Source organism: Anabrus simplex, chromosome 7 (assembly GCF_040414725.1).
Source record: "Anabrus simplex isolate iqAnaSimp1 chromosome 7, ASM4041472v1, whole genome shotgun sequence".
NCBI lineage: Eukaryota > Metazoa > Arthropoda > Insecta > Orthoptera > Tettigoniidae > Anabrus > Anabrus simplex.
In genome coordinates, this window is record NC_090271.1 from 341524749 (window position 1) to 341550272 (window position 25524).

Genomic DNA, 25524 nt, shown 5'->3' on the forward strand with positions numbered 1-25524 from the left:
AAGGCTATGTAGGCTGAAATGGCCCGGTCACTCCATGTGAGATTTGTGCTGGACAAAGCGGAGGCGGGACAGGTTTTTCTCCGGGTACTCCGGTTTTCCCTGTCATCTTTCATTCCAGCAACACTCCCAATATCATTTCACCTGTCAGTCATTAATCATTGCCCCAGAGGAGTGCGACAGGCCTCGGCAGCTGGCACAATTCCCATATCGCCGCAAGATGGGGGCTTCATTCTTCCATCCCTGACCAGGTCATTGACTGGAAAACAGGTACTAGGTATTCATTTTCATGTACGCTAAAATGGACCATCTTTGAAAAATCATGGGAAATCGTACTAGCTGCGCACTCTGTCACCAACAAGAAGAACTACATCTAAATTTCAATAGTTAGCCTAAACTCCGGCGTCAGCGTTAGTGTCCATGAACCATTTGACTTACGGTGGAGTGATGTTTTATGTCGTTTTATGTCATCTGTTCTTTCTGGGGAGGGGAGTGAAATTAGTGATGAGCTGAGTGATTTCAGCCAGGTGTCAGCTGTTCCTATTATTTCACGATTTTTAGTTCCTGCTACACTGTGAGCTGTCTTGTGTTCCTAACCAGTTGAGCTGTATGTGTGAAACTGTAAATAAATAATACTTGCGCTTTTAGGTTTTGCATGAGGTACTTTTTACGCGCGCACACATGCGAACAAAGCCTGCCTGGAGTGCAATATTAGGGGCTATTTTGTGGTTAATGGTTCCTGCTTACATATAATTGATAATTATGAATCACAAAAGGTCTATTGACCTATGTGAACAGGAACTGCCGGAATTGGCTCCGGTAAAGAAGTAGGGGACTGGAAATAATAATAATAATAATAATAATAATAATAATAATAATAATAATAATAATAATAATAATAATAATATTGCATTAAAAATTACTCACATGTGTGTTCAGCATTTCATTTTTAATAGTTTTAGGTCCCCAAAATGTATCATTTTTTGTGATTTTGTGAGTAATATTAGTATAATTACTCATGAAGTAGGCAGATGTATTTACGATTAGCCACCTTTGTTTCCAGAGATGTTATGGGATAGACTGGTTACTTTGACTTTACAGCAAAGCATGGAACTTACAGTAGGTGTGAAAGCATGCAAGTTACAATGCAAAGCATGGATGTTCCAAGTTTTGTCCATGTTATTGATATAGGACAGCTCGATTTGTTCTGGGCGATTTCCGACAAAAGAGTAGCGTTACAAAAATGTTGCAAAGTTTGGGCTGGGAAGACTTGGGAGAAAGGAGACGAGCTGCTCGACTAAGTGGTATGTTCCGAGCTGGCAGTGGAGAGAGGGCGTGGGAGGACATCAGTAGACGAATAAGTTTGAGTGGTGTGTTTAAAAGTAGGAATTCAAGAGGACAAATTGGGGCAAATATTCGTTTATAGGAAGGGGACTTAGAGATTGGAATAACTTACCAAGGGAGATGTTCAATAAATTTCCAATTTCTTTGCAATAATTTAAGAAAAGGCTAGGAAAACAACAGATATGGAATCTGCCACCTGAGCGACTGCCCTAAATGCCAATCAGTAGTGTGATTTATATATTTTCATAGGTTATGGTATAGTGTTAAAAAATGAAATGGTGTATGGCTTTTAGTGCCGGGAGTGTCCGAGGACATGTTTGGCTCGGCAGGTGCAGGTCTCTTTTGATTTTACTCCCGTAGGCGACCTGCGCGTCTTGAAGAGGCTGAAATGATGATGAAGACAACACATACACCTAGCCCCTATGCTAGAGAAATTAACCAATGATGGTTAAAATTCCCGACGTCACCGGGAATCGAACCCGGGACCCCTTTGATCAAAGGCCAGCACGCTAACCATTTAGCCATGGAGCCAGATATGGTATGGTGTTAAGAAGAACAATGACCTGGGAACAAGTGAGGTGGGCCCAGGTTAGAGCCGCGAAGCGGCTTTAGGCCTCTAGTTTGCAGTGCAAGCACCATTGGTCTGGACTGGTTAGGATAGGATCTGGAGAAGAGCATTGGTCTGGTCTGGTTAGGATAAGATCTAGACAAGAGCATTGGTCTGGACTGGTTAGGATAGGATGTGGACAAGAGCATTGGTCTGGACTGGTTAGGGTAGGGCCTGGACTTGACCATTGGTCTGGATGGGATAAGATAGGGACTGGGCAAGAGCATTGGTCTGGATAGACCCATCATATTGGGACAAACGGTCGAACCTAGAGGCCTAAGGCTGCTTCGCGGCTCTAACCTGAACGCCCCCAGCCCTCTTTGCTTGTTCCCAAATCATTGCTCTTCTCAACATCATACCATAACCTATGAAAATATATTGTCTTATATCAATAACATAAACATCACTTGCAACTTCCATGATTTGTATTGTAATTTCCATGCTTTGCTCTAAAGTCAAATAATAATAATGTACAGGATACAGTAGGTGTAAAGGAGGGATGGGAAGGAAATGGGGGAATTGTAGAAGACAGGTGGTCTAATGTTTTAAGGGGAAGGAGATTGCAGGCTAAGGGCTCTGTTCAGGATCAGAATTCAGGACAGGTGTCTGTGAGAAATCGGTACGAGTCACTGCAGGTAGAACAACCGAGGGAAGATGAGGAACAGGGAACTGTTGCTGATATGTGTGGAAGTAGGAGGAAGGGAAAAGGTAGGAAAGGGAAATGTACTGTAGTGGAAAGGAAAAGACAGGTGGAACAAGGTCATGGGAGGGAGAAAAGGGAGGAGGAAGTAGCTTCTGCAGCAGTGAGAGAAGATAGGGCTGACCAGGAGGGGAGGGGTTCAAATGAGGTGGGTGGGGTTGAGGCTCTGGTTATGGGAGATTCCATCGTTACACATGTGGGGAAAGTGTGTGGAGGAAAGGGAACCAGCGTAGAGTGTTATCCAGGAATCAGGTTGAGGCAGATGTTGAGGAAAGTAGAAGAGAAGGAAGAGGGAAAGGAGAAGGTGGTAGTATTTCACATTGGTACTAACAACGTAAGGCAAGCAGGTAGAAGTACCAACATAGTTGGGGATGTGTATGCAGCATGGATGAAGTTTAGGGAAGAGGAGATTGTTATCAGTGGAAAGCTGTGCAGGAGGGATACTGACTGGAAGGTGATTGGGGATTTAAATGAGGTATGTGGGAAACTGGGAGTCAGATTTCTAGATCCTAATGGGTGGGTAGGAGACGGGGATCTGTGCTCAGATGGCCTTCACTTAAACTGCAGCGGTACATATAAGTTAGGAAACATGTTTAGAAGAGTTATAGGCAGGTACATTCAGGGCAACGGGGTGGCCTAGGGAGTGGTGTTAAGCCAACAGGGAACTGGAAATCAGTAGCGATGACATAAAAATGTTAGTGCTCAATTGTAGAAGCATTGTAAACAAAGGAATTGAATTAAATAATTTAATAGATATATACGTACCAGATATTGTAATAGGAGTTGTATCATGGCTGAGAAATGATATAATGGATGCAGAAATATTCTCACAGAACTGGAGTGTGTATCGTAGAGATAGAATAGGAATGGTAGGAGGGGGAGTATTCATTCTGGTGAAAGATTAATTTGTAAGCTACGAAAAAGTTAAGGATGGAAAACATGAAATTCTGGGTGTAAGGCCCATCTCTAAAGATAATAGGCAACTTGATGTTTTTGGAGTGTACAGACCGGAAAAGGGTAGCGCTGACACTGATTCAGAATTATTTGATAAGATAATCAGCTATGTGGGAAACGATAAGGAAAGGAACGTGATTATAGCGGGTGATCTCCATTTACCAAATGTCAATTGGGAAGGTAATGCAAACGACAGGAAGCATGACCAACAAATGGCAAATAAGTTAATATGGGAAGGGCAGCTGATTCAGAAAGTGATGGAACCAACTAGAGGGAAGAATATTTTGGATGTGGTGCTGGTAAAACCAGATGAGCTCTATAGAGAAACCGAAGTAATAGATGGTATTAGTGATCACGAAGCTGTTTTTGTCGTAGTTAAAAATAAATGTGAAAGAAAGGAAGGTATTAAAAGTAGGACTATTAGGAAGTACCATATAGCGGATAATACAGGAATGAGGGAGTTTTTAAAAAGTAACTATGATCGCTGGAAAATGGTAAATAAAAATGTAAGCAGACTCTGGGATGGGTTTAAAGCAGTTGTTGAGGAATGTGAAAATAGGTTTGTACCTTTAAAGATGATAAGGAATGGTAAAGATCCACTATATTATAACAGTGAAGTAAAGAGACTAAGAAGGAGGTGCAGGTTGGAGCAAAATAGAGTTAGAAATGGTTATGGAATTTAGGAGAAATTGAAGGAACTTAGTAGAAAATTGAATCTAGCAAAGAAGTCCACTAAGAATAAGATGATGGCAAGCATAATAGGTGGTCACACAAATTTTAGTGAAAAATGGAAGGGTATGTATAAGTACTTTAAGGCAGAAACAGTTTCAAAGAAGGACATTCCAGGAATCATTAATGAACAAGGGGAGTGAGTATGCGAGGATCTTCAAAAGGCAGAAGTATTCACTGAGCAGTATGTAAAGATTGTTGGTTACAAGTATAATGTCCAGACAGGGGATGTGAGTAATTCTAAAGAAGTATTAAAATTTACCTATGGTAACAATGACATTTACAGTAAGATACAAAAGTTGAAAACTAGAAAAGCAGCTGGAATTGATAAGATTTCTGGGGATATACTAAAGGCAATGGGTTGAGATATAGTACCATATCTGAAATACTTATTTGATTATTATTTGTTTGAAGGAGCTATACCAAATGAATGGAGAGTTGCTATAGTAGCCCCTGTGTATAAAGGAAAGGGTGATAGACATAAAGCTGAAAATTACAGACCAGGCAGTTTGACATGCATTGTATGTAAGCTTTGGGAAGGCATTCTTTCTGATTATATTAGACATGTTTGCAAAATTAATAACTGGTTTGATAGAAGGCAATTCGGTTTTAGGAAAGGTTATTCCACTGAAGCTCAGCTTGTAGGATTTTAGCAAGATAGACTATAGCAGATATCCTGGATTCAGGAGGCCAAATGGACTGTATCGCGATTGACCTATCTAAGGCATTTGATAGGGTGGATCATGGGAGACTACTGGCAAAAATGAGTGCTATTGGACTAGAAAAAAGAATGACTGAATGGGTAGCTATATTTCTAGACAATAGAACTCCGAGAATTAGAGTAATAATTAAGAGGGAAATTCCTCAAGGCAGTATTATTGGACCTTTATGTTTTCTTATATATATCAATGATATGTGTAAAAAAGTGGAATCGGAGATAAGGCTGTTTGCAGATGATGTTGTTTTGTACAGAGTAATAAATAAGTTACAATATTGTGAGCGGCTGCAGGGTGACCTCAATAGTGTTGTGAGATGGACAGCAGGCAATGGTATGATGATAAACGTGGTTAAAAGTCAGGTTCTGAGTTTTACAAATAGGAAAAGTCCTCTCAGTTTTAATTACTGTGTTGATGGGGTGAAAGTTCCGTTTGGGGATCATTGTAAGTATCTAGGTGTTAATATAAGAAAAGACCTTCATTGGGGTAATCACATAAATATGATTTGTAAATAAAGGGTACAGATCTCTGCACATGGTTATGAGTGTATTTAGGGGTTGTAGTAAGGATGTAAAGGAGAGGGCAAATAAGTCTCTGGTAAGACCCCAACTAGAGTATGGTTCCAGTGTATGGGACCCTCACCAGGATTACTTGATTCAAGAACTGGAAAAAATCCAAAGAAAAGCAGCTCGATTTGTTCTGGGTGATTTCTGACAAAAGAGTAGTGTTACAAAATTGTTGCAAAGTTTGGGCTGGGAAGACTTGGGAGAAAGGAGACGAGCTGTTCGATTAAGTGGTATGTTCCGAGCTGTCAGTGGAGAGATGGCGTGGGAGGACATCAGTAAACGAATAAGTTTGAGTGGTGTCTTTAAAAGTAGGAAAGATCACAATATGAAGATAAAGTTGGAATTCAAGAGGACAAATTGGGGCAAATATTCACTTATAGGAAGGGGAGTTAGGGATTGGAATAACTTACCAAGGGAAATGTTCAGTAATTTTCCAATTTCTTTGCGAATTTTTAAGAAAAGTCTAGGAAAACAACATATAGGGAATCTGCCACCTAGGCGACTGCCCTAAATGCAGATCAGCAGTGATTGATGATGGTGACCAGTCTATTCTATAACATCTCTGGAAACTAAGATGGCTATGATAAATGCATCCTCTTTCTTCATTATGAGTAATTATTACCAAAATTACCCATAAAATCACCAATAATCCTACATTTCAGGACCTAAAAATATTCAAAAAGGACTACTAAACACATGCGAGTAACTTGCAATGCAGTACGCATGTTTACATGAATCATTGTCAGTTAGTAATAATGCTATTATACTGTAAGGTTAACAGTTTTTCGTCCCGCGGTTATGGGAGACGCCGAAGTGCCCGAATTTTGTCCCTCATGAGTTCTCTTACGTAGGTCCCGGTAAATCTAGGGCTCTCTAACGACTAGGTATAATATGCTCGCCCGCCATTATGGTTCATTCCTCCACTGCGTTGGTAAGGCAGTTGACTGCCCCAGCCTTGTATATCCCTCTTTTTTACTGTTCTCTATGCTAGAAAATAATGCTAAAATAACATGCGGTACTGTAAAAATACTCATTTTCAGTATTACTCAAACGGTTACTAGACATTATCAAACAATCAATCAATACTGACCAGCATTTAGGGCAGTTGCCCAGGTGGCAGATTCCCTATCTGTTTTTTTTTTTCCTAGCCTTTTCTTAAATGATTTAAATGATTGGAAATTTATTGAACATCTCCCTTGGTAAGTTATTCCAATCCCTAACTGCCCTTCCTATAAATGAATATTTGCCCCAGTTTGTCGTCTTGAATTCCAACTTTATCTTCATATTGTAATCTTTTCTACTTTTAAAGACGCCACTCAAACTTATTCATCCACTAAAGTCATTCCATATGTCATTCATAAATATTAGTATATTTCGTACATTATTGTTTATTTTTTACTCGAGACGGTGATTGTAAAAGTAAGGTCGTTGATAATTTGCCTTTTAATAAACAAACTAGGCATACCCTCACTGGAGTAATATTAGAATAAAATAGCTTACAAATAAATCAGTTTTTATTATTATTATTAATTATATTATTATTATTACAGTAGAACCTCGTTTATCCGAAATAAAGGGGGCGGAGTCACTTTGGTTGACTCGTTTTCTTGGATGATACATGGGAAATATTTTCTGAATTTAAATGTCGAAAAAAAATGGATAAACTCTGTTAAGCAAAGGTGCACACTGTATATTAACATTAAAGTGTTTACATAGTGTCACTCATTGTATACAATCAGTGATTTTCGTCTGAAATATCTTGGTGCAGCGCTGTCGTGCAGTCATGTTGCGCCACCGTTTAATCAACAATACACCAGCTGATGTAGAGTCATTGCATTGTTCAACAAAGCGCAAAGCAATCTGAAATAATGAAACAATTTCTTTTGTTACTACTGAACTGAAGGTTACTGTATACAGTATTTTTATTACAGTACTGTAATTAAAGCTGTAATTTAATAATTTAGTGATTTGTTTTTTTTTTTTGTTTTTTTTTGCTAGTTGCTTTACGTCGCACCGACTCAGATAGGTCTTATAGCGACGATGGGACAGGGAAGGGCTCGGAGTGGGAAGGAAGCGGCCGTGGCCTTAATTAAGGTACAGCCCCAGCATTTGCCTGGTGTGAAAATGGGAAACCACGGAAAACCATTTTCAGGGCTGCCGACAGTGGGGTTCGAACCTACTATCTCCCAAATACTGGATACTGGCTGCACTTAAGCGACTGCAGCTATCGAGCTCGGTAATTTAGTGATTTAATAAACATTCAAAATCAATCAAGCTGCAGTATAGTCCGAGCAGTAAACAAGATGAAACTCCTGCAACTGAAGCAACGTTAACCACAGTCTACATAACCTTCATGACGAATAATACAGTAATAATAATAATAATAATAATAATAATAATAATAATAATAGTTAAAAAAATTCCTGCTTGTTCAAGAAAAATATCATGGAACGAGCTAGAGGATAAGAAACTGTTTTGTTTTATGCTACATGTGCATTCTGGCATAAGTCATAATATAAAAATAGGGTTTGCCTAGTAGCTCTCAGCACATATAGCAAGAGAATTACTAATATCGACGGCTAAGAACGAGAGGGTAAAAACAAAATATTAAAATACAATTTTTCCAGAGCATTTTGGTTAAGCCAAGTTTGGTTAAGTGGGGTTCTACTGTATTACCGAGCTCGATAGCTACAGTTGCTTAAGTGCGGCCAGTATCCAGTATTTGGGAGATAGTAGGTTTGAACCCCACTGTTGGCAGCCCTGAAGATGGTTTTTCGTGGTTTCCCATTTTCATACCAGGCAAATGCTAGGGCTGTACCTTAATTAAGGCCACGGCCGCTTCCTTCCCACACCTAGCCCTTTCCTGTCCCATCTTCGCTGTAAGACCTATCTGTGTCGGTGCTGTTGTAACCAAGGTTGAAGTTTACAAAACACAACTTTTATTGCTTCACTTTATGATATTTACACAAATAACTGAAATTTATTTTGAAGCAAAAAGGAATACTGAATCTTGAGAAAAGTCTGTCTTTATACAATATGTACAGGTTTACAATCTTTATATACACTCCTATCTTGAAAAGATAGTCTTTGTGAATTGACACGTTGATAGTCGAGAACTATCTGGCACACTAACATGAATGTCTTTGAGAGTCCTTGTTTGTTGAAGTGCCTGAATTCCTAAAAAGCAAGTTCAATTGATTGAAGAAATTCCACCTAGCGAAACTAAGGGAGCTTGCGTAAATTAGGGAATGAAAATGGCTTGTAAAAGAATTACGGAACATAGGCAGCGGAAACAGGTAAGGGAGCGGTGACCAGAGGTGAAACCTCGTACTGCCAGAAATTCAGTCCACCTGGTCGAAGCACATTTTCAAGAGGAGTAGCCTCCGTGCTCGACGTAGGGTGTATTCTGGAGCTGGACACCGGGCAAGTGGGCAAGTGAGCAGGCAGGGAGCTCCTATTTATAGTACACTCGATGGTCAGGCACGCGCACTGAAGGCTGCGCGTCGAAGCTAGCAGAATGATACACAGGCGCGCGTGCAGCTGGCTGGCGGAGCGAGAAGGGAGCGCCGGACATACAACAGGTGCGACGTTAAGCAATTTGCAAAAAAAAATTATTATTATTACATTATTGATAAGTAGAATAGGTTGTTCGTAAGCTATGCGCCGTGGTACCGTCAAATAAAATGAGTGGCACCGTGGTATGATATAGGCTTCTGCCGTTCTTAAATCGTGGAATTTGGCGTGGTAATCAGCCAGTGTCGAAGATATATAAATTGTGATAGAAGATTTTGATACCATATGATCTCAGCCGGTATTTCATATTTGCGTGAAATTGATTCAGCGCTATTTTCATTGTTCTCGAAATAATAAGAAAAATTTTCTTCAAACAAAAATAACGCTGAACGTGATGTAGGAACATGAACACACCCAAGTAACTGGGATTCTTTAAGTTTATTTCTTTCTTCTAAAAGTAGTCCCTTTTTCTTATTTACCAGTATTTAAAAAATACATTCTATGTGCAATAAACTTAATTTTTGGTGATTGTTATGAATCTCATCAGCTTATGCAAATGTAATGAATAGAGGATTTTAGTTTATTGAACCGAATATTCCTGAAACGAATGTTATGTTTTTATAAATTACATTCGGGAAGAAAATAGGAATAGGGTAACTACTTCTTTAGCTGAATCTTCTCTCCCAACCTGAAGTATTGTACTGATAATCAGTTACCAGTGACCTGCAAGGGGAGTGACCCATGAGCTGTGGAGAATATTGAAAACTTTTAACTTTAGCAAAGTTAACAGTACTTTCTTTTGAGAGAGAGATTCCTCTGGTTTGAGGAGAAGTAGTGTTATTTCAAAGGGTTGCAACATAGGATAACTTGCTCGGGCAGCACATTTTAAAAGAACGATATTTAAATAATATTTTACAAATTTACTGTCTCCTTTTATTATAGTATTTACAGTCCGGCTCCATGGCTAAATGGTTAGCGTGCTGGCCTTTTGTTACAGGGGTCCCGGGTTCGATTCCCGGCAGGGTCTGGAATTTAAACCATAATTGGTTAATTTTCCTGCCACGGGGGCTGGGTGTCTGTGTCGTCTTCATCATCATTTCATCCTCATCGAGACGCTCAGGTCGCCTACGGGCGTCAAATCAAAAACCTGCACTTGTCCTCGGACACTCCAGGTACTAAAAGCCATTTCATTTCCTTTCACAGTAATATTCCATTCCTTGTTTACATTTTCTCTTCTTTTCTGAAGCAGTCCCATACATTTTACCTCGTTTCCGTACATTCTTGTTGAAGTCCCCAACAGCATAGGATCGAATATTGAAGAAGTGTCTAACAATTTTTTCTTTTAAATTACAGCACGTTTGAGAACATGTACTGGTACATTTATCATTCTCCGTTACAAGATTCAGTGGCGTATACTGAAGGCTACCAAGGCTATCAGTGAAGCCCAAATCTTAATTGAGAATGATGGAAGTCAAAAGCACATTGTAATGTAAGCATCTGAAACATTGTTCCATTTACAAAACTTGAAAGCAGTGAGAAGAAACGTCGCACATATTTCTGAGAGCAAGGCATCGGAGACTGATATTGCAGCCAAGACTCTCGTCCCTCTCCCCTCGACCCATCTCACGCGGCTTGCTGCTGGATATCGGATAGGAGCGGGACCGGCGGAGGGTAAGTGTGCTAGGCTTCGTTCCGCCAGATCGCCACTGCTATCAACCATGCGTTACTCATCGTATATACTTTCTCACCTCATACTTGTGACTTAATGATATAGATAAGAGGGTATGGGAATTCCTCACTCCCGTTTAATTCTACATCCTTGTAGGAAGACTTCAGGGCTGCTGTTAGAGGAGCAATATAGTTTTATTTTTATTGGTAGATCTGCTAAATGAAATGCCATCTTTGAGGTTTAGTGTTTTCTTTTGTTGGTTGGAATCGAACCCGTGATCATGGGTCAGACACCACCGCTGATCTCCCGAGGAAGCTAATTAACCAGTGAACGATGGGTACGACCGCTGCAAAATAATAATAATAATAATAATAATAATAATAATAATAATAATAATAATAATAATAATAATAATGTGGCACGGCATCTACTGTATACAGGCTTGGTGTTTACCTAATGGGGATAAAATTACTGGCGAAGACGTCATAAATACCCAGTCCCCAAGCCAGGGGAATTAACAGTATGAGGGGTTGATTCTGGAAACTGAACCGGGGCCATCGGAACAAAGGCAAACTTTCTATCCATTTAGCCACAAAGTCGGACTTTCATTTGCTAAACCTTAGGCTACCACCTGCACTGATCACGGGTTTGGCAGTAGCAGAGGCGGGGGCAGTAGCCTGTAAAGCAGCCTTGACAACACAGCAGGCTTCTCCGTTGGCTACTGTAGCTCAAAATGCGGAAGGCCCCACTGTCGACAGCCCTGAAAATGGTTTTCCGTGGTTTCCCATTTTCACACCAGGCAAATGCTGGGGCTGTACCTTAATTAAGGCCACGGCCGCTTCCTTCTCACTCCTAGCCCGTTCCTGTCCCATCGTCGCCGTAAGACCTATCTGTGTCGGTGCGCCGTAAAAAAAAAAAAAAAAAAAAAAAGCGGAAGGCTTGACGTTCGCTAAACCAACCATCGAAAAGGGGTAACTTAAGTCTAGTGGTAGCCCATGTCTTAATTCCAGCATACGCCACTGACAAGATTTGTACCATTTTGCATTATATAATGCATGTAGTCCCTATAGAAGACCTCACAGTTACAAATGAATTTCATAACTTCACAATTTGGTTTCTTTAGACCACCCAAATTTAAAAAAAAAGTATGAATGTTTCAGAGGTTGAGTCAGAAAGCTCATAGTTTAAAACCTGTCTGCATATAGCCGTACCACAGATCTTGGTTTTTCAATCATGCATTGTTGTAATACCACCAACATTAAAAATATTTTTGTCATATGAAGTTTAGTTTTAACAAATATTGTAACTGTGTGTTCGGATGTTGAACTTCTGTTGCCGGACTTTGGGGGCTGAACTGAATGTTGAATGATCAATGTGACTGAATTAAGGGGTCAGTGGGAACTGGATGCAGGTTTAAGTCAGCAGTTTAAGTAGGATGTGTAGCAGAAGAGAGGCATAATGCAGACCAGAAGGGAATCTAAACAACCTGTATCCCTCATGACTACAGTTAGGTGCAGAACAACCCACGATTATGTAATAAATATCCACAAAAATATAGCACTATTCTGTCCCTGCACATGGTGATTAAAGCAATACGTTCAATGTGACGAAGCGAGCGCTCGTAGGAGAATCTAGGGTTTGATCACATGGTCCATTGAGCATGTATGAACCAAAATGGTGGCGAAGCATACCCATTTTATAGAACCTTAGGTAAATCTATTGAAACCAGGCTGACATATTTGAGCACTTTCAAATACCCGCTAACTTGAACTCTATCGCGTGAGATACTCAGGCTGGCTCATTGGTAGTTAGGCCATAATTGCCAGTTTAACCTTCCGTCATGGATGCGAGATCTGCAAGATTTAGGTAGTACGGCAGTTAAAATTTTTATTCCGTACCGTAAAACGGGGTAACTTCGGCCACTTTTTCGTATATTTTTTAAAATAAAATGTGAAATATTCCCTCTAATTTTCTGAAAAATATAATATAAATTTTGCCATGCTTGTTCTTCATTTTTAAATATGAACATAATTCTAATTGTTATTCAGTAATGAATAATGATTATCGAAATGTTTTGGGGTAACTTCGGCCGCCATAAAAAAACTCAAGAAACAAAGTTTTCTTCGATGTAGTGTTACTTTGGCCACCGTGAATGTTTTTAAAAAACCCTGCAAAACGCCCAGTATCAACAATCACTAACAAATTAAAACAATTTATCGTGAAACAGATGTATAGTGATCAAATTAACTTTTTCCCCAAAGAAGAAGCTAATTTATTTAGCCTAAGTGTACAAGCATTGTATGATATTACAAATTACATGTTGCATTGCATAAATATTTGTAATGGTACAAAAGATAATAAATAAAAGGTACGGAAATCATAAAGCCCAATTGTATGGAGAGAAAAGGCGGTCGGGAAAGAAGCAATCTTGTAGACTGTCCTCATAATACACTGTCTTCTAAATTAGAAAATATCTGGGCCGTCATCAAGTTCTTAAATGTGTATCATTCATGTCAACTGATATCCGTCTATTTATCATTGAAAATAGAAACTGTCTTTCCCCTCCCTGGTGGGATAAACTTCCCCATTTATTGTTATTGTGCCTTTACTAATCTCTTCTAAACCGTTCTTGAAGTAAACAGGATTGTAATTACGATATCCGCGGCCGAGTAATGTTTTCCTGTACGTTCTTGGCATGGCTGAAGTTACCCCGGAAGAGGACAACTTTTATCACAAAACTATTCCCTGAAAAACCTATTTGAATAAAATGCATCAAATTGTGTTGATCAGTTACCAGACGAACTTACATTTTGACCCCATAAACCACTGGAATGGAGAATCGAATGCTTGGGCTGGGGAACAGTTTGTTTTCTGTTGTTACCAGACGAACTTACATTTTGACCCCATAAACCACTGGAATGGAGAATTGAATGCTTGGGCTGGGGAACAGTTTGTTTTCTGCTGTTACCAGAGAATACAAGAGTCGGGGCTGCAAAAAAAATCGATTGACTCAACAATATAAAATGTTTCTCTTTATAAATGATAAAGTTGCATCAAAAATTATTTTATGGTCATTATGTTCTGCCGTAGCATACTTCTCTGGCTGGCAATGATGTGAGTACCTGTGATGTTCTTTGTGAGATACGCAGCCTGGCTCATTGATAGTTATAAAGAGAAACATTTTATACCTAGAATCATTCGTGAGGCGATGGAAATTGCTAAACACCTGAATAGTTTTAACAAAGGCGACGAATACATGCTGAGTAGATCATGGCTATCCTCGATAGTTAACTCGTCAATATCTTTCTCCGTGACTCTGGAGGCCGTGGAATGAACAGTGGTCTCTCTATCTTGAGTCTGGTTACTATGAAGTGACAATTGGCATTACATGCTTTGTTATTGCTGTGAAGACGATCCTGGTCACAGGTTCCAAACGCTTCAGCAGATTATTACATTACGTGACCTAATATCCCCAAAGTGTTATAATGTCATTTAGTGGTCGTGAAAGTCTACGTATTAACATTCTTAGGACCAGCCTACTGCCTCCTGAATTCAGAGCTCTGTTTCAAGCCATAGCTGCTCCTTATCCAGCCCCTGCCGGGTCGGGATATTTATGCACTTCTCCATCTTCCTCTTTCCTTCCACCATTCCTCTTCCACTATCTTGTCGCAGTCTAAATTTCGTCTCTTCACTGATTCAATCCACCTTGTTCTAGGTCTTCCTCTTGCTCTCTTGTCCTCGCACTTTGTCTCCAGCATTTGTCTCGGAATTCTATTTTTCTCCATCCTCTTGACATGTCCAAACCACCTTAGTTTATTCTTAGCTTTGCTATCCCAACTTCCTTCCTAACATCTTCATTTCTCACTCTGTCTTTCCTATCATACTTCTTAGGTATTTCATCTCAGTGGCTTGAATTCTACTCTCTTGTCTGCTAGTCAAAGTCCAAGTCTCAGCTGCATAGGTCAGTATGGGTACATAGTACATTTTGTACATTATCTCTTTACTTTTCCTTGATACTTCTTTGCTCCAAGCAAGTTTTCTTACAATGTAATCATTTAGACTTTCACGGCCTGTGTAACTATTCATGACCGGGCGAGCTGGCCGTGCGGTTAGGGGCGCGCAGCTGTGACCTTGCATCCGCGAGATAATGTGTTCAAACTCCACTGTCGCCAGCCCTGAAGATGGTTTTCTGTGGTTTCCCATTTTCACACCAGGCAAATGTTGGGACTGTACCTTAATTAAGGCCAAGGCCGCTTCCTTCCCACTCCTATCCCATCATCACCATGAGACCTACCTGTGTCGGTGCGACGTAAAGTAGCTAGCACAAAAATACTATTCATGATGTATATTTTAGGTTTATGCCATGTAATGAACTCTATAAGCACTCAGTGCGTTTCAAAAGGAACCTTGTCTTTCTTCATCAGGAGAAACATGACGCATCAAAGGTTGCTAAGAGAACTTAAAATGAGCCCTAAGATATAAAAGGACTCCATTTTAGCCCCAAGCTAGAGACAACGAATGGCAACAGTAAAGTATAATTTTCTAATGGTTCTGATAATAGGTAGCCATAATTCACTGTATCGCCGGGTGTTTACGTATTTCAGTCCCCTCCCTGATGATTCTTGGGTGATATTGTTTTATACGGGCAAGAACATCCACTTCTTGGAACAAGACATCATGACCAGGTGTTAAGGCATGATCAACAATAGGTTGGTTGAATCTGGTACACCTGTTATGTTCTTTGATGCGAGTACATACCGTTCTCAAAGTCTGCCCAATATAAACCTTGCCACAAGTACAGCGAACTTTGTAGATACCAGGTTGTTGCAATTTAGGCAAACTGTCCGTTGTTGGTCGCAGAAGTTGCCTAATCTTACTTGAAGTTGCAAATACAGTTCGTGTATTGTACCTATGTAAGGTTTTAGCGATGTGATCTGCTGTGTTATGTATGTAAAGTGGGTAAGCAGTTTCTTTTACATCTTTTTCCTTAACAGACGTCCGATTATGCGACAATTTCAGAAATGTAGAGATCAAAGCTCCGCTGTAACCATTGCTCTCAAGGTGTTAATTTCCTCTTGTAGAGCTGACACTTCACAAATCCTCCTGGCCCTGGTAGTCAGAGTTCTAAGGATCCCATGTTTCTGGGCAGGGTGATGGAGGCTTACAATAAACACTGTGTCCTCTTTCTTGGTGACGAGAACATCTAATAATGGTATTTTGCCATCTGATTCCATTTCCATGGTGGAACAAATGGAAGGGTTCTGGCAATTAAGGTGATCCACAAAATGACCGAGATATACTTACATCATCATACCATTGCCTGCTGTCCATTATCGAGGTCATTGATCTCAGTTTTGTTTTACGATCTGTTTTACGTCACACCCACACAGGTACAGCCCCAGCATTTGCCTGGTATGAAAATACAAAACCACGGCAAACCATCTTCAGGGCTGCCGGTAGTGGGGTTCGAACCCACTATCTCCCAGATGCAGGCCACCAATGGCCCGTATTGACTTAATTACTGTTATTAATTATGTCAAGGTCTGCCTTGTCAATACAATTCAAAATCTAGTATATATACTAAACCATCAAATACATAAATGTACATAAAGTACATGTTTTGAGAATTAAACTTCTGTTCTGTAAACTGAAGAAGAAGAATATATATATATTAGACTACAGTAGCTGATGTACCCGTGCTTCGTTACGGAATTATACATTGTGTACATAATTCTGCGTTAGGTAGTGTACGCGTTGTGAGCAAGATTGTATTAAATTGCATAGCTTTTAATGTTACTCTAGAAACGCGACGGGGAAGTCACCAAACGTCTTTTCTCGTGTGAAGACTGGGTTAGGGAATTTTCATTGTAATGGTAGGCCCGCTTGCCTACTATCAGTCACAATCACGTTGGGGAGTTTTCATTATAATGGCAGACAATCACTCTCCACCTGCCTTTTTACATCCTCAGAAAGACTGTCTTAGTGGTTTTCTCAACTGAAATGAACATAGATCATTACAGTGACGTCAGTAGGAATGGCGCGATTAAAAGCAATAATTTCATATGAAATACTCAATCAAATGAAAAACTACACATTTTCTTACTTTTAACGAACAGTACTACGCTGCCGATCTAACAGTCCAAAGTTCCAGAGCTGGAATGACCAAGGCACGGACAGCTGTGATCTGTGAACACTCTTTGTCCTTTTTAGCGGGTTGTGTGTGTGTGTTTTTTTTTTAATAGTGGAGAGTCCCAGGACAAAAATGATGCCCTTTTACTAATCTGTTTCCTAGCATTACCCGATGAGTCGGAAAATCTCAGTTCATACACTGGTCACAATAATAATTATTAATGTCGTAATGGTCCACCTTTTTCAGTACTATAATATGCAATATTTTTTAATTACATTACTAAACTAGGGACTAGTTTTGGCCTTGGCTGGCCATCTTCAGCCTTAATGTAATACATCTAATAACTAAACATATGTACAGACATACAATTGACATTAAAATCTCGGATGAACTATGTGTAAAATTTGAAAAGTAAATTAGGCTCTACATTCTTAGCATCTGGAGTATGCTCATCATCCAGACTCTTTCTTGCATTAATATTCATAGAATTGTTAATTCCATCACTGCTAATCATTACAATTTCAATTGCAAAACGGGAACTGGTAAATGTTGATTCTGTAGTCAGATCATCAATCACCAAATCTACTTGAGTGGTGTTAGCAGTATGCAAGCTACTGGATGCTACTGTAAATAACCACCAGCTGACGCAGAAATGCTAGATGGTGTTTCCACATCAACCAACGTGGAAAGACTTGGGAGAAAGGAGACGAGCTCCTTGACTAAGTGGTATGTTCTGAGCTGTCAGCGGAGACATGGCGTCGAATGACATCGGTAGACCAATACGTTTGTGTGGCGTCTTTAAAAGTAGGAAAGATCACAATATGAAGATAAAGTTGGAATTTAAGAGGACAAATTGGGGCAAATATTCGTTTATAGGAAGGGGAGTTAGGGATTGGAATAACTTACTAAGGGAGATGTTCAAAAAATTTCCAATTTTTTTTGCAATCATTTAAGAAAAGGCTAGGAAAACAACAGATATGGAATCTGCCACCTGGGCGACTGCCCTAAATGCAGATCAGTAGTGATTGATTGATAAATAAAAAGAAATGTTCCTGTAGTGCTTGTTAAAATTATGCTGAAATGCTGTTGGACATTGTCAGGACGGCACATGAAGATATGATTAAAACTGACACATTCCTAATTTGTAGCTGGTATAAATTCGCAATTAATTGTGGTGTCCATCAAGTTAAGCTGAATAAATGATAGATAAAATTAAAATTAATGAACTGAAGGAGAAAGTGTGTTAGTCAAATTGCATCCAGGGTGAGTAAAATTGTTTATAGCTTAGACTGTAGTTTCTTATTCCTCAACTCTACCGATTTTCACTAATTTCTGTTAACTCATATTCTCATGGCTGAGCGTTGATATGGACTTAGCAACAAAAATACAATTTCATGAATATCTGTGTTATCATGGCAGGTACGGCAAAAATGTGTAAGACATAAATGATCGGAAATGTATTTCTATATAACTTTACTTATGTAGTATTTATCGATACGAGCACATATAATATAAATATTTTAGAATTAAATTTCAGGCCTTCCCCTAAACTACCGTTTCATTCAGCATTAATAGAATAATTTATAGCCTAGATTGTACTAGCTCATCGCCCGACTTTACATACCGATTTTCATTAAAATCTCTTCAGCCGTTTTCTGGTGATGCGTGTACATACAGACAGACAGACAGACAGACAGACAGACAGACAGACAGACAGACAGACAGAAATTATGGAAAAGTAAAAAGTGCATTTCCCTGTTCCTGTGGACATGACCAATATATAAATACCATTATTTTCAAATTCTGAGCAATGTACAGAACAACTGAAGGGACAGATCAACACTTAATACATGTTCTAAGCACAGACCTGAAGAGGCCGGCCGATGAGAGAAACTCACTGGAACTTAGGACCACTGAGGCGGTGCACACACCAAACCTCATAATAAGAGAATTACTATATCCTCACTGTGCAAAACCAACAATAACACTCCCTGCTGAACTTAAATTGTAGCGACATTGGGCATGGTTAGCTCCTGGATAGGTGACCCTTCTGCCTGTCTTCTACACCAAATATTCCTTTCTCTTTTCAGTTCAAAAATGGTTTAAAGATTTTGGCCATGAATGTTTTTCAGTTTGTAACAAATTCAACATTATGCTAAAAATTAGTTTGAAATGTGAGTGCTAAAACCCTCAGACATGAATTTCCTGAACAGTTCGTGAATTCTTTAATCAACTGTGGATCCAGTTTGCCATAAGCCAGCTTCTTGGCACTTTACTTTCCTAACTCTTCTTGAGTACGCCGGTCTTCTTGTCTCTGAGGCAAGTAAGTCTACTGCTGCTACCGTAAGGATCGCAGGTTCAAATAATAATGATAATAAATAAGTGCCAGAATTCTATCTCACTGGAGTTCTTTTATGTACCAGCGAATCCACAGGCACAAGACTGGTTTATTTGAGCACTTTGCGAGACTGAAGTAGAAGGCCAGGGCCACACTCACTCTCTATGTGTGTTTTAAAATCATTTATTAACAGCATGGTCCATTACAGGAGGTAACACTACATACATAACAGTACACAACTATTTACATGTGAGAATTTAACTACTCTCTCTCTGTAAGATGTCAGAATTTATTATGTTTACAAATTTATAAAAATCCGTCAGGTAATTGTCCACGAGTTCATATTTCTCCACTGGCCAGTGGCCCACTGACTTTATTCTCTCAGAGTTGAGTAACTTACATTCCTAAAGAATATTGTCAACTGTTTGATGATTTTCACCGCAGACATATGTAGCGTCTTTTTTTATTTCCAACCTAAAGGAGTGTTTCCTGTGGCCTGTTCTTATAGCTGTCGTATTATGACTTAGGTTTAATTTAATTTTCAGTCTACATTAGGAAGGTATGATATTGTAGTGTTTTCCCACTCGCTCTCCCTCAGGTCTTGTAGGATTGTGAACCCTTCTAAGTCCAGCTTGTTTGGCCAAATGGTCTGGAAGTTTGTTTCCTTGATTGCCAACATGAGTCTTGATCCGGTTTTCTTGCTGAAGATATCATAAAATACTTCGTATTTCTTCTATCAGAGTATTGTGCTTGCGGTTGTTTTGTAAAAGATCCAACATTATTTTACTGTCAGACACAGAGAGCGAGTGTGTGTGTCCGTGTCCTTTTGTGCTCTCTTACTTGGCCTCCGCACTCTCGACCTGTATCATTCTGTCAGTGTACTTTCTATAGCTGTAACAGTCAGTTGACCAAAGGCTGAGTAGTACTCGTTGGATTGAGCTTCCCAGTGAATACTTTCAACACCATGCCTGTATGGGTGTGTGAACATATCCCGTCCCTTGCTTGGAGGTAGAATGCATCAGTTATCGGGAAGTTGAAACCTAAACGATAAAAAGGGTAGTTTCTCTATGCCGTGACCTCTACCGAAGCACTCGATGTGCCGGCTGCTGAGCACGATGTCCTCACGCCAGCTCAGTGATAGCGGGTTTAGAAACACTGTACATGACAGTGATGAAGTGTCTGCTTACATATCAAGTGATAGTCAATTTCGGTTGCAAGTTTTTTTAGCTGCACTATTTTACTCCAAATAGAAACAATATAAATACTTCCTCTGCAGAAATTTGGGCTTATTTTTTCGTTTAGACGAAGAGATGCAGGCTGATGATTCACCTGTAGCAGGAAAGCAAAGTAAATGGTGGTGCATAGCCCAGGGCTACCATACCAAAACAAACTCTTCCTAAAGAGGTCAATTTTGTAGTTGTGTTTATTTGTAGCTTAAGTAGCCACAGTAAATGATTTATTTTTGTTTGAGCAGGCTTCTTGGTAAAACTTCAATGTAAAAGTTTTTGCTCGTACATTTCTTATATTTTTCATAAGATGTTCGATATGTACTTTCTGTTTAACATCTTCGTTTTGGATGGCTGACACCTTCGTTCACTGCCGAGGTCCATGCTGACACTACAACATGTTTATTTAAGTCATTGCCATTATATGTGACATAATTCACAAGATCTTTGTATTTTTATTTCAGCCCAATGCTACTTGAAATTACATGTCCATCTGTCGAAGAAGTAAATTATGGAAAATTTTCTTGCTGGGATGTATAGCATTGGTGTGCATCAAAGTGTATGTATCTCGTGTAATGTGGCCAGATCTTGCACAGCTAGTGGAACTTGAAAAGTGTCCTGCATGTTTTGGAACTTCCCTGTGTGCAGTATTTTCAGAAGGAAATGTGAGCTATACTGGCTTTTTAGGTCTCTTAGGTTCGAAAAATGTGTTGTTCGCCTCTATTGGAGATAAGAAGGTAGTGCTGAAGAAACTTGGTCACGACTGGGAGCTCCAGAAGCTAGATAGACTCGTGTGTGCACGGCGTCTTGGTGATATCCGTGCAGCTATTATCGACCACTTCACACGTCCAGTGGTCTCCCACAGGTTGTCATATGGTCTTCATCTCTGTCCTTCGGGAGCCAATTTTGATCTTTTACTGAGTGATATTTTACACAAGAACAGTGGTGTTCAACCCGACGTCTTGTACATGAACATCTGGACACTTGCAGTCATTAATGGAGAACCTCTTATCTTGCAGGTACTACAGCAGATTATTTTGTTATTAATATTTATACATATGCAGTAATGCTCCTGTGTTTTCTTTAACCCTCTCAGTACCGTGTGTATTTGTTAGGTACTAGGCAGCTCCCTAGTTTATACCCATTTTCAGTGAAATTTTCTTCTGTTATGTAAAAGGAATGTTTCTTAGAATTAATGGCTCTTTATATCTAAAAATATTTGTAGTTAAAATTAAAATAAAGAATCATTTTTAAAATTTAAAATTCAGTTACTGAAAATCCACATTTTAAAGCAAATATCAGTATGACACTAACTGTCGATATTTCTTGTAGTACACCCTCTTGACTGTCATTTTGGATAAAATTATGTTATTTGGGGTAATGGTATATGAAAAAATTCAAAATATAATCTATAGGTTCAGCATTATGGGGAGGGGTAACTCGAGGAAAGGGTGAGATGGTTGGTGTGGAAATCAATATCAGGGGTAACTTCACTGAATAATAGCAATATGGTGATATTATTACTAATACCAATATTACATGGAAATCTTCATTACTTTCAGAATCGGCAGTATTTTTCCACTTATAAAATTGTTTTTGGAATCACTATCATTGACTATAATCCACCAGAAGAGTCTTCAGTACTATTATGAAGTCCAGTTCACTTTCTGACTCTACATAATAGTCATTCCCTGAACTATTTGTCATAGTTTGTAAATACGTAGATCACCTATGTCTGGCATCACTGTTTACATGTGCGGACACGAGCATCACATTTTAAATTATTCCTCACATGAAAATAAATAATTTTATGCAGCTCATAGTGTAACTTCAGAGAGTACACATCTTCCTTGATAAGAATGTACTGATACGTGCTACTCTTCCTGGGTGTGATGTACAAGTGCTCGCCATCTCCTTCTGTCTTCATACATCTTCTGTTTCATTTGTGTCCTCCCTACTGCACATCTGATCTTAGTCTTTTCTTGGTCTTCCCTGTGGTCTTCTTCCTATGAGATTAAGATCAAAATATTTTCTGGCAAGCCTTTTCCTGTTCATTCTCTCATTTCTTTATGACACTGGTGATAGGAACCTCGATACCACCTACTTTCCTATTCACTTCATTTCTTATCTTGTCCTTTCTGGTAGTTTGGTTCATGCTTCTAATGAATCTCATTTCAGTTCCTTGAATTCTGCCGAAGTCTTTGTTTAGTAGGGTGCATGTCTCTAAATCGTACGTGAGGATGTACGAAGTAAGTCTGGTACATGATTGTTTTATTTTGCAGTCCCAAAAGATTTCTGACTTGACTGTAGAAGTTTGATGCTTTCTGTGTTCTGCTGAGTATTTCCTGCCTTACAGTGTTGTCTTTCGAGATTGTGCTTCCGAGGTACTTGAAGTGGGAAGCTGATTCGATTTTCACTCCTTCTAGAAATATGTTTGGGCTTGTTCCTTCCCTGTTGATGGTCATTTCCACTGTCTTTGTTTTGCTCATCTTCAGTCCAAAATTTTTGAATGTGTTGTTCCATTCGTTAAGTTTCTTCTGAACTTCAGCTTCTGTCTCTCCTCATAAAAGCACATCACTAGCAAATACTAGGGCGTTTGGTTCACTGTCCATTTTCTTGATAGATTTTGTGACCTTGTTCATTACTATTACGAACAGGAGTAGTGACAGGACACTTCCTTGTTGGACACCTCTCTTTGTTTCAAACCATTTTGATCGTCCGTTGCGTATCTGGACACGGCTGTGGCACTTCTGGTATAGCATCTTGACTTTGTCAATTAAGTACTTTGTTCCAGACATTCCCATATCTTGTTTCAAGGAACACTATCATATGCTTTTTCAATGTCCACAAATGCAATCACAAGATTTCTTCTGTATTCCCAGTACTTTATGTCAGCATTTTTACTGCAGAGATAAGATCCACAGTACTTCGACTTTTCCTGAACCCGTGTTGTTCTTCCTCAAGCAAAGGTTCCACTATCTTCCTAAGTCTCATTTCTATGATATTTTCCAGCAGCTTCAGTGAGTGTGACAACAGCGTGATGCCTCTGTAATTTCCACATTTTCGTCGCTTGCCCTTTTTGAACAGTGAGATGATGACTCCTTTACTCCAATCTTCTAGCATTTCATTCCCTTCCCAAATCACTGATATAGCCAATTCAAGCCCGGTATTCCAGCTGATTTTATCATGTCTTAGCTGAGATCATCAAAGCCTGCGGGCAATCTTTAGTGCTGTTTCTACTTCAAGCCATGTTACTTAGTATTTGATGTTTTTTGGCTTCATCTACACTACAGTCATTGGTGGTGGTGTTGCCCCCCCGTCTCTATTCATGCTGAAGTACAGGGTGATTAATTTAAAAGTTCAGAGCAGAGTGCCGAGGATTAGGCGCGCTGGGAAGCGGAGACAGCGAGCGCAGCGCCCGCAATGACAAGCAGGCATAGTCGGCTCAAGGAAGCAGCTTGATTATGCCTATAGAAACTAAACGGAACTGAACTCACCGGCTACATAGATGAAATAAATAAATAAATAAATAAATAAATAAATAAATAAATAAATAAATAAATAAACTAGGAAATTAAACTGAACTCGCCAGTATTTGCAGACGATGCTGAAAGTGATCTCCTTCAGCTGCAATGCAAGCTTCACATCTTGTAATGAGATTTCGATACACACTTTGTAGTTCATGGACACCGATAGAACGCACAATGTTCCTAATTTCAGTTTTTAATTCTTCTGCAGTTCGAGGATTATTCCTGTAAACTTTTCCTTTAAGATTTCCCCATAGATAAAAATCACATGTGCTTAAATCAGGTGAACGAGGGGGCCATAAGCCTTTACTGGTTATCTGATCAACATCGAACATTTCCCGTAACCATCGCATAGAGCTATGCGCCGTGTCAGCCGTTGCACTATTCCGCTGGAAATAGCCCTACCTTTTCTCTTCTTCAGTCAGTTCAGCAAAAAATGGTTGCGGAATGTTGTGAATATAACGGTCAGAAGTAATCGTGTCCTGAAAAAATATTGGACCGATAATTCGTTGGACACTGGTAGTGCACCACACACCCACCTTCACATCGTGCAGAGGTCTTGGCTGTAAAATGTGCGGGTTGTCTGTATTCCAGATTCTATTGTTCTGTGAATTGACATATCCACTCAGATGAAACCAGGCTTCGTCGCTCATAAAGATAAAGCTCAGATCCACAATACCATTGTGGGCACTTATTTATTCTTGCATTGAAATCTGTAGGCAGCCCGATAAGATCGTAAATGTAACAATTTTGTTGCATTACTTGCTGAAGAAGGTGAAATACCACTTTCATGAGCTATTCTCCGAAGTGACGTATGTGGACTGACCTGGAGTCTTGCCTGTATATCTTTCAACCTCTCCCATATGAGAGCTGTTCTCCTTTGCTTCTTTTTCTTATTGTTTACGTAACTAGTACTATGCCACTTGTAAACGAGCTGATGCACGTAACATTTTAATGGTACTGTCGCACCGGGAAATTGTCTACGGAATTTTCAAAGGCACCTTTTAACTGGTTTCTTCTTCTTGTGCAAATAACACTTGACCAAAAATATTCTTTGCTCTATAGTGTATTTAACCATCGTGATAATAACCTCACAACACACCTTAAAAGTGCAAAAGTTTCTAGCAAACTGAGGAACAGAATGCTAAACAGCTGCGTGCTGGCAGTGTTGACACAAGCCATATGGCGCTCGCTCGGGAATTCCCGTGGCATGCGAGCAGAAGTCTGAACTCTGAAATTATTCTCCCTGTACTTCTTTATTTCATCCCTGATCCCTGTTTCCAGTGCAAGGATGTTTACTGTTTACTACTTTGTATAGTAGTTTCCTATTGACAGTCTTGTAGTAAAGTTATCCCAGCGCTTTTCCTTTTCTTCCTGGATCAGTCTTTTTACAGCTAGTTTCTTTTTCCGGTATTCCTGTGCTAGATGTTCAAAGTAATTTCGTCTATCATCTGTTTTCTGTTTTTCATGGTCTAATTTTCTTTTCAGTATATTTCTATCTCTTACTG

At 39.4% G+C, this 25524-nt stretch overlaps 1 protein-coding gene across 5 annotated transcripts in view; it reads left to right on the forward strand.

Annotated features, from left to right (window-relative positions):
* Positions 1-426: 426 nt before the first annotated feature.
* The window catches only part of LOC136877166 (divergent protein kinase domain 2A), a 49387-nt gene continuing 24289 nt past the window's right edge, over positions 427-25524 (forward strand). The window contains exons 1-3 of one of the 5 annotated variants that reach the window (XM_067150982.2): positions 427-604; positions 10480-10797; positions 20954-21508. In XM_067150982.2, the coding sequence (XP_067007083.2) occupies positions 20975-21508 (534 nt within the window). In that variant the 5' untranslated portion in view covers positions 427-604; positions 10480-10797; positions 20954-20974. Of the gene's footprint in view, positions 605-10479; positions 10798-17983; positions 18189-20953; positions 21509-25524 lie in introns of all 5 variants that reach the window. The other 4 variants (XM_067150981.2, XM_067150980.2, XM_067150979.2 and 1 more) reach the window with 4 other exon arrangements.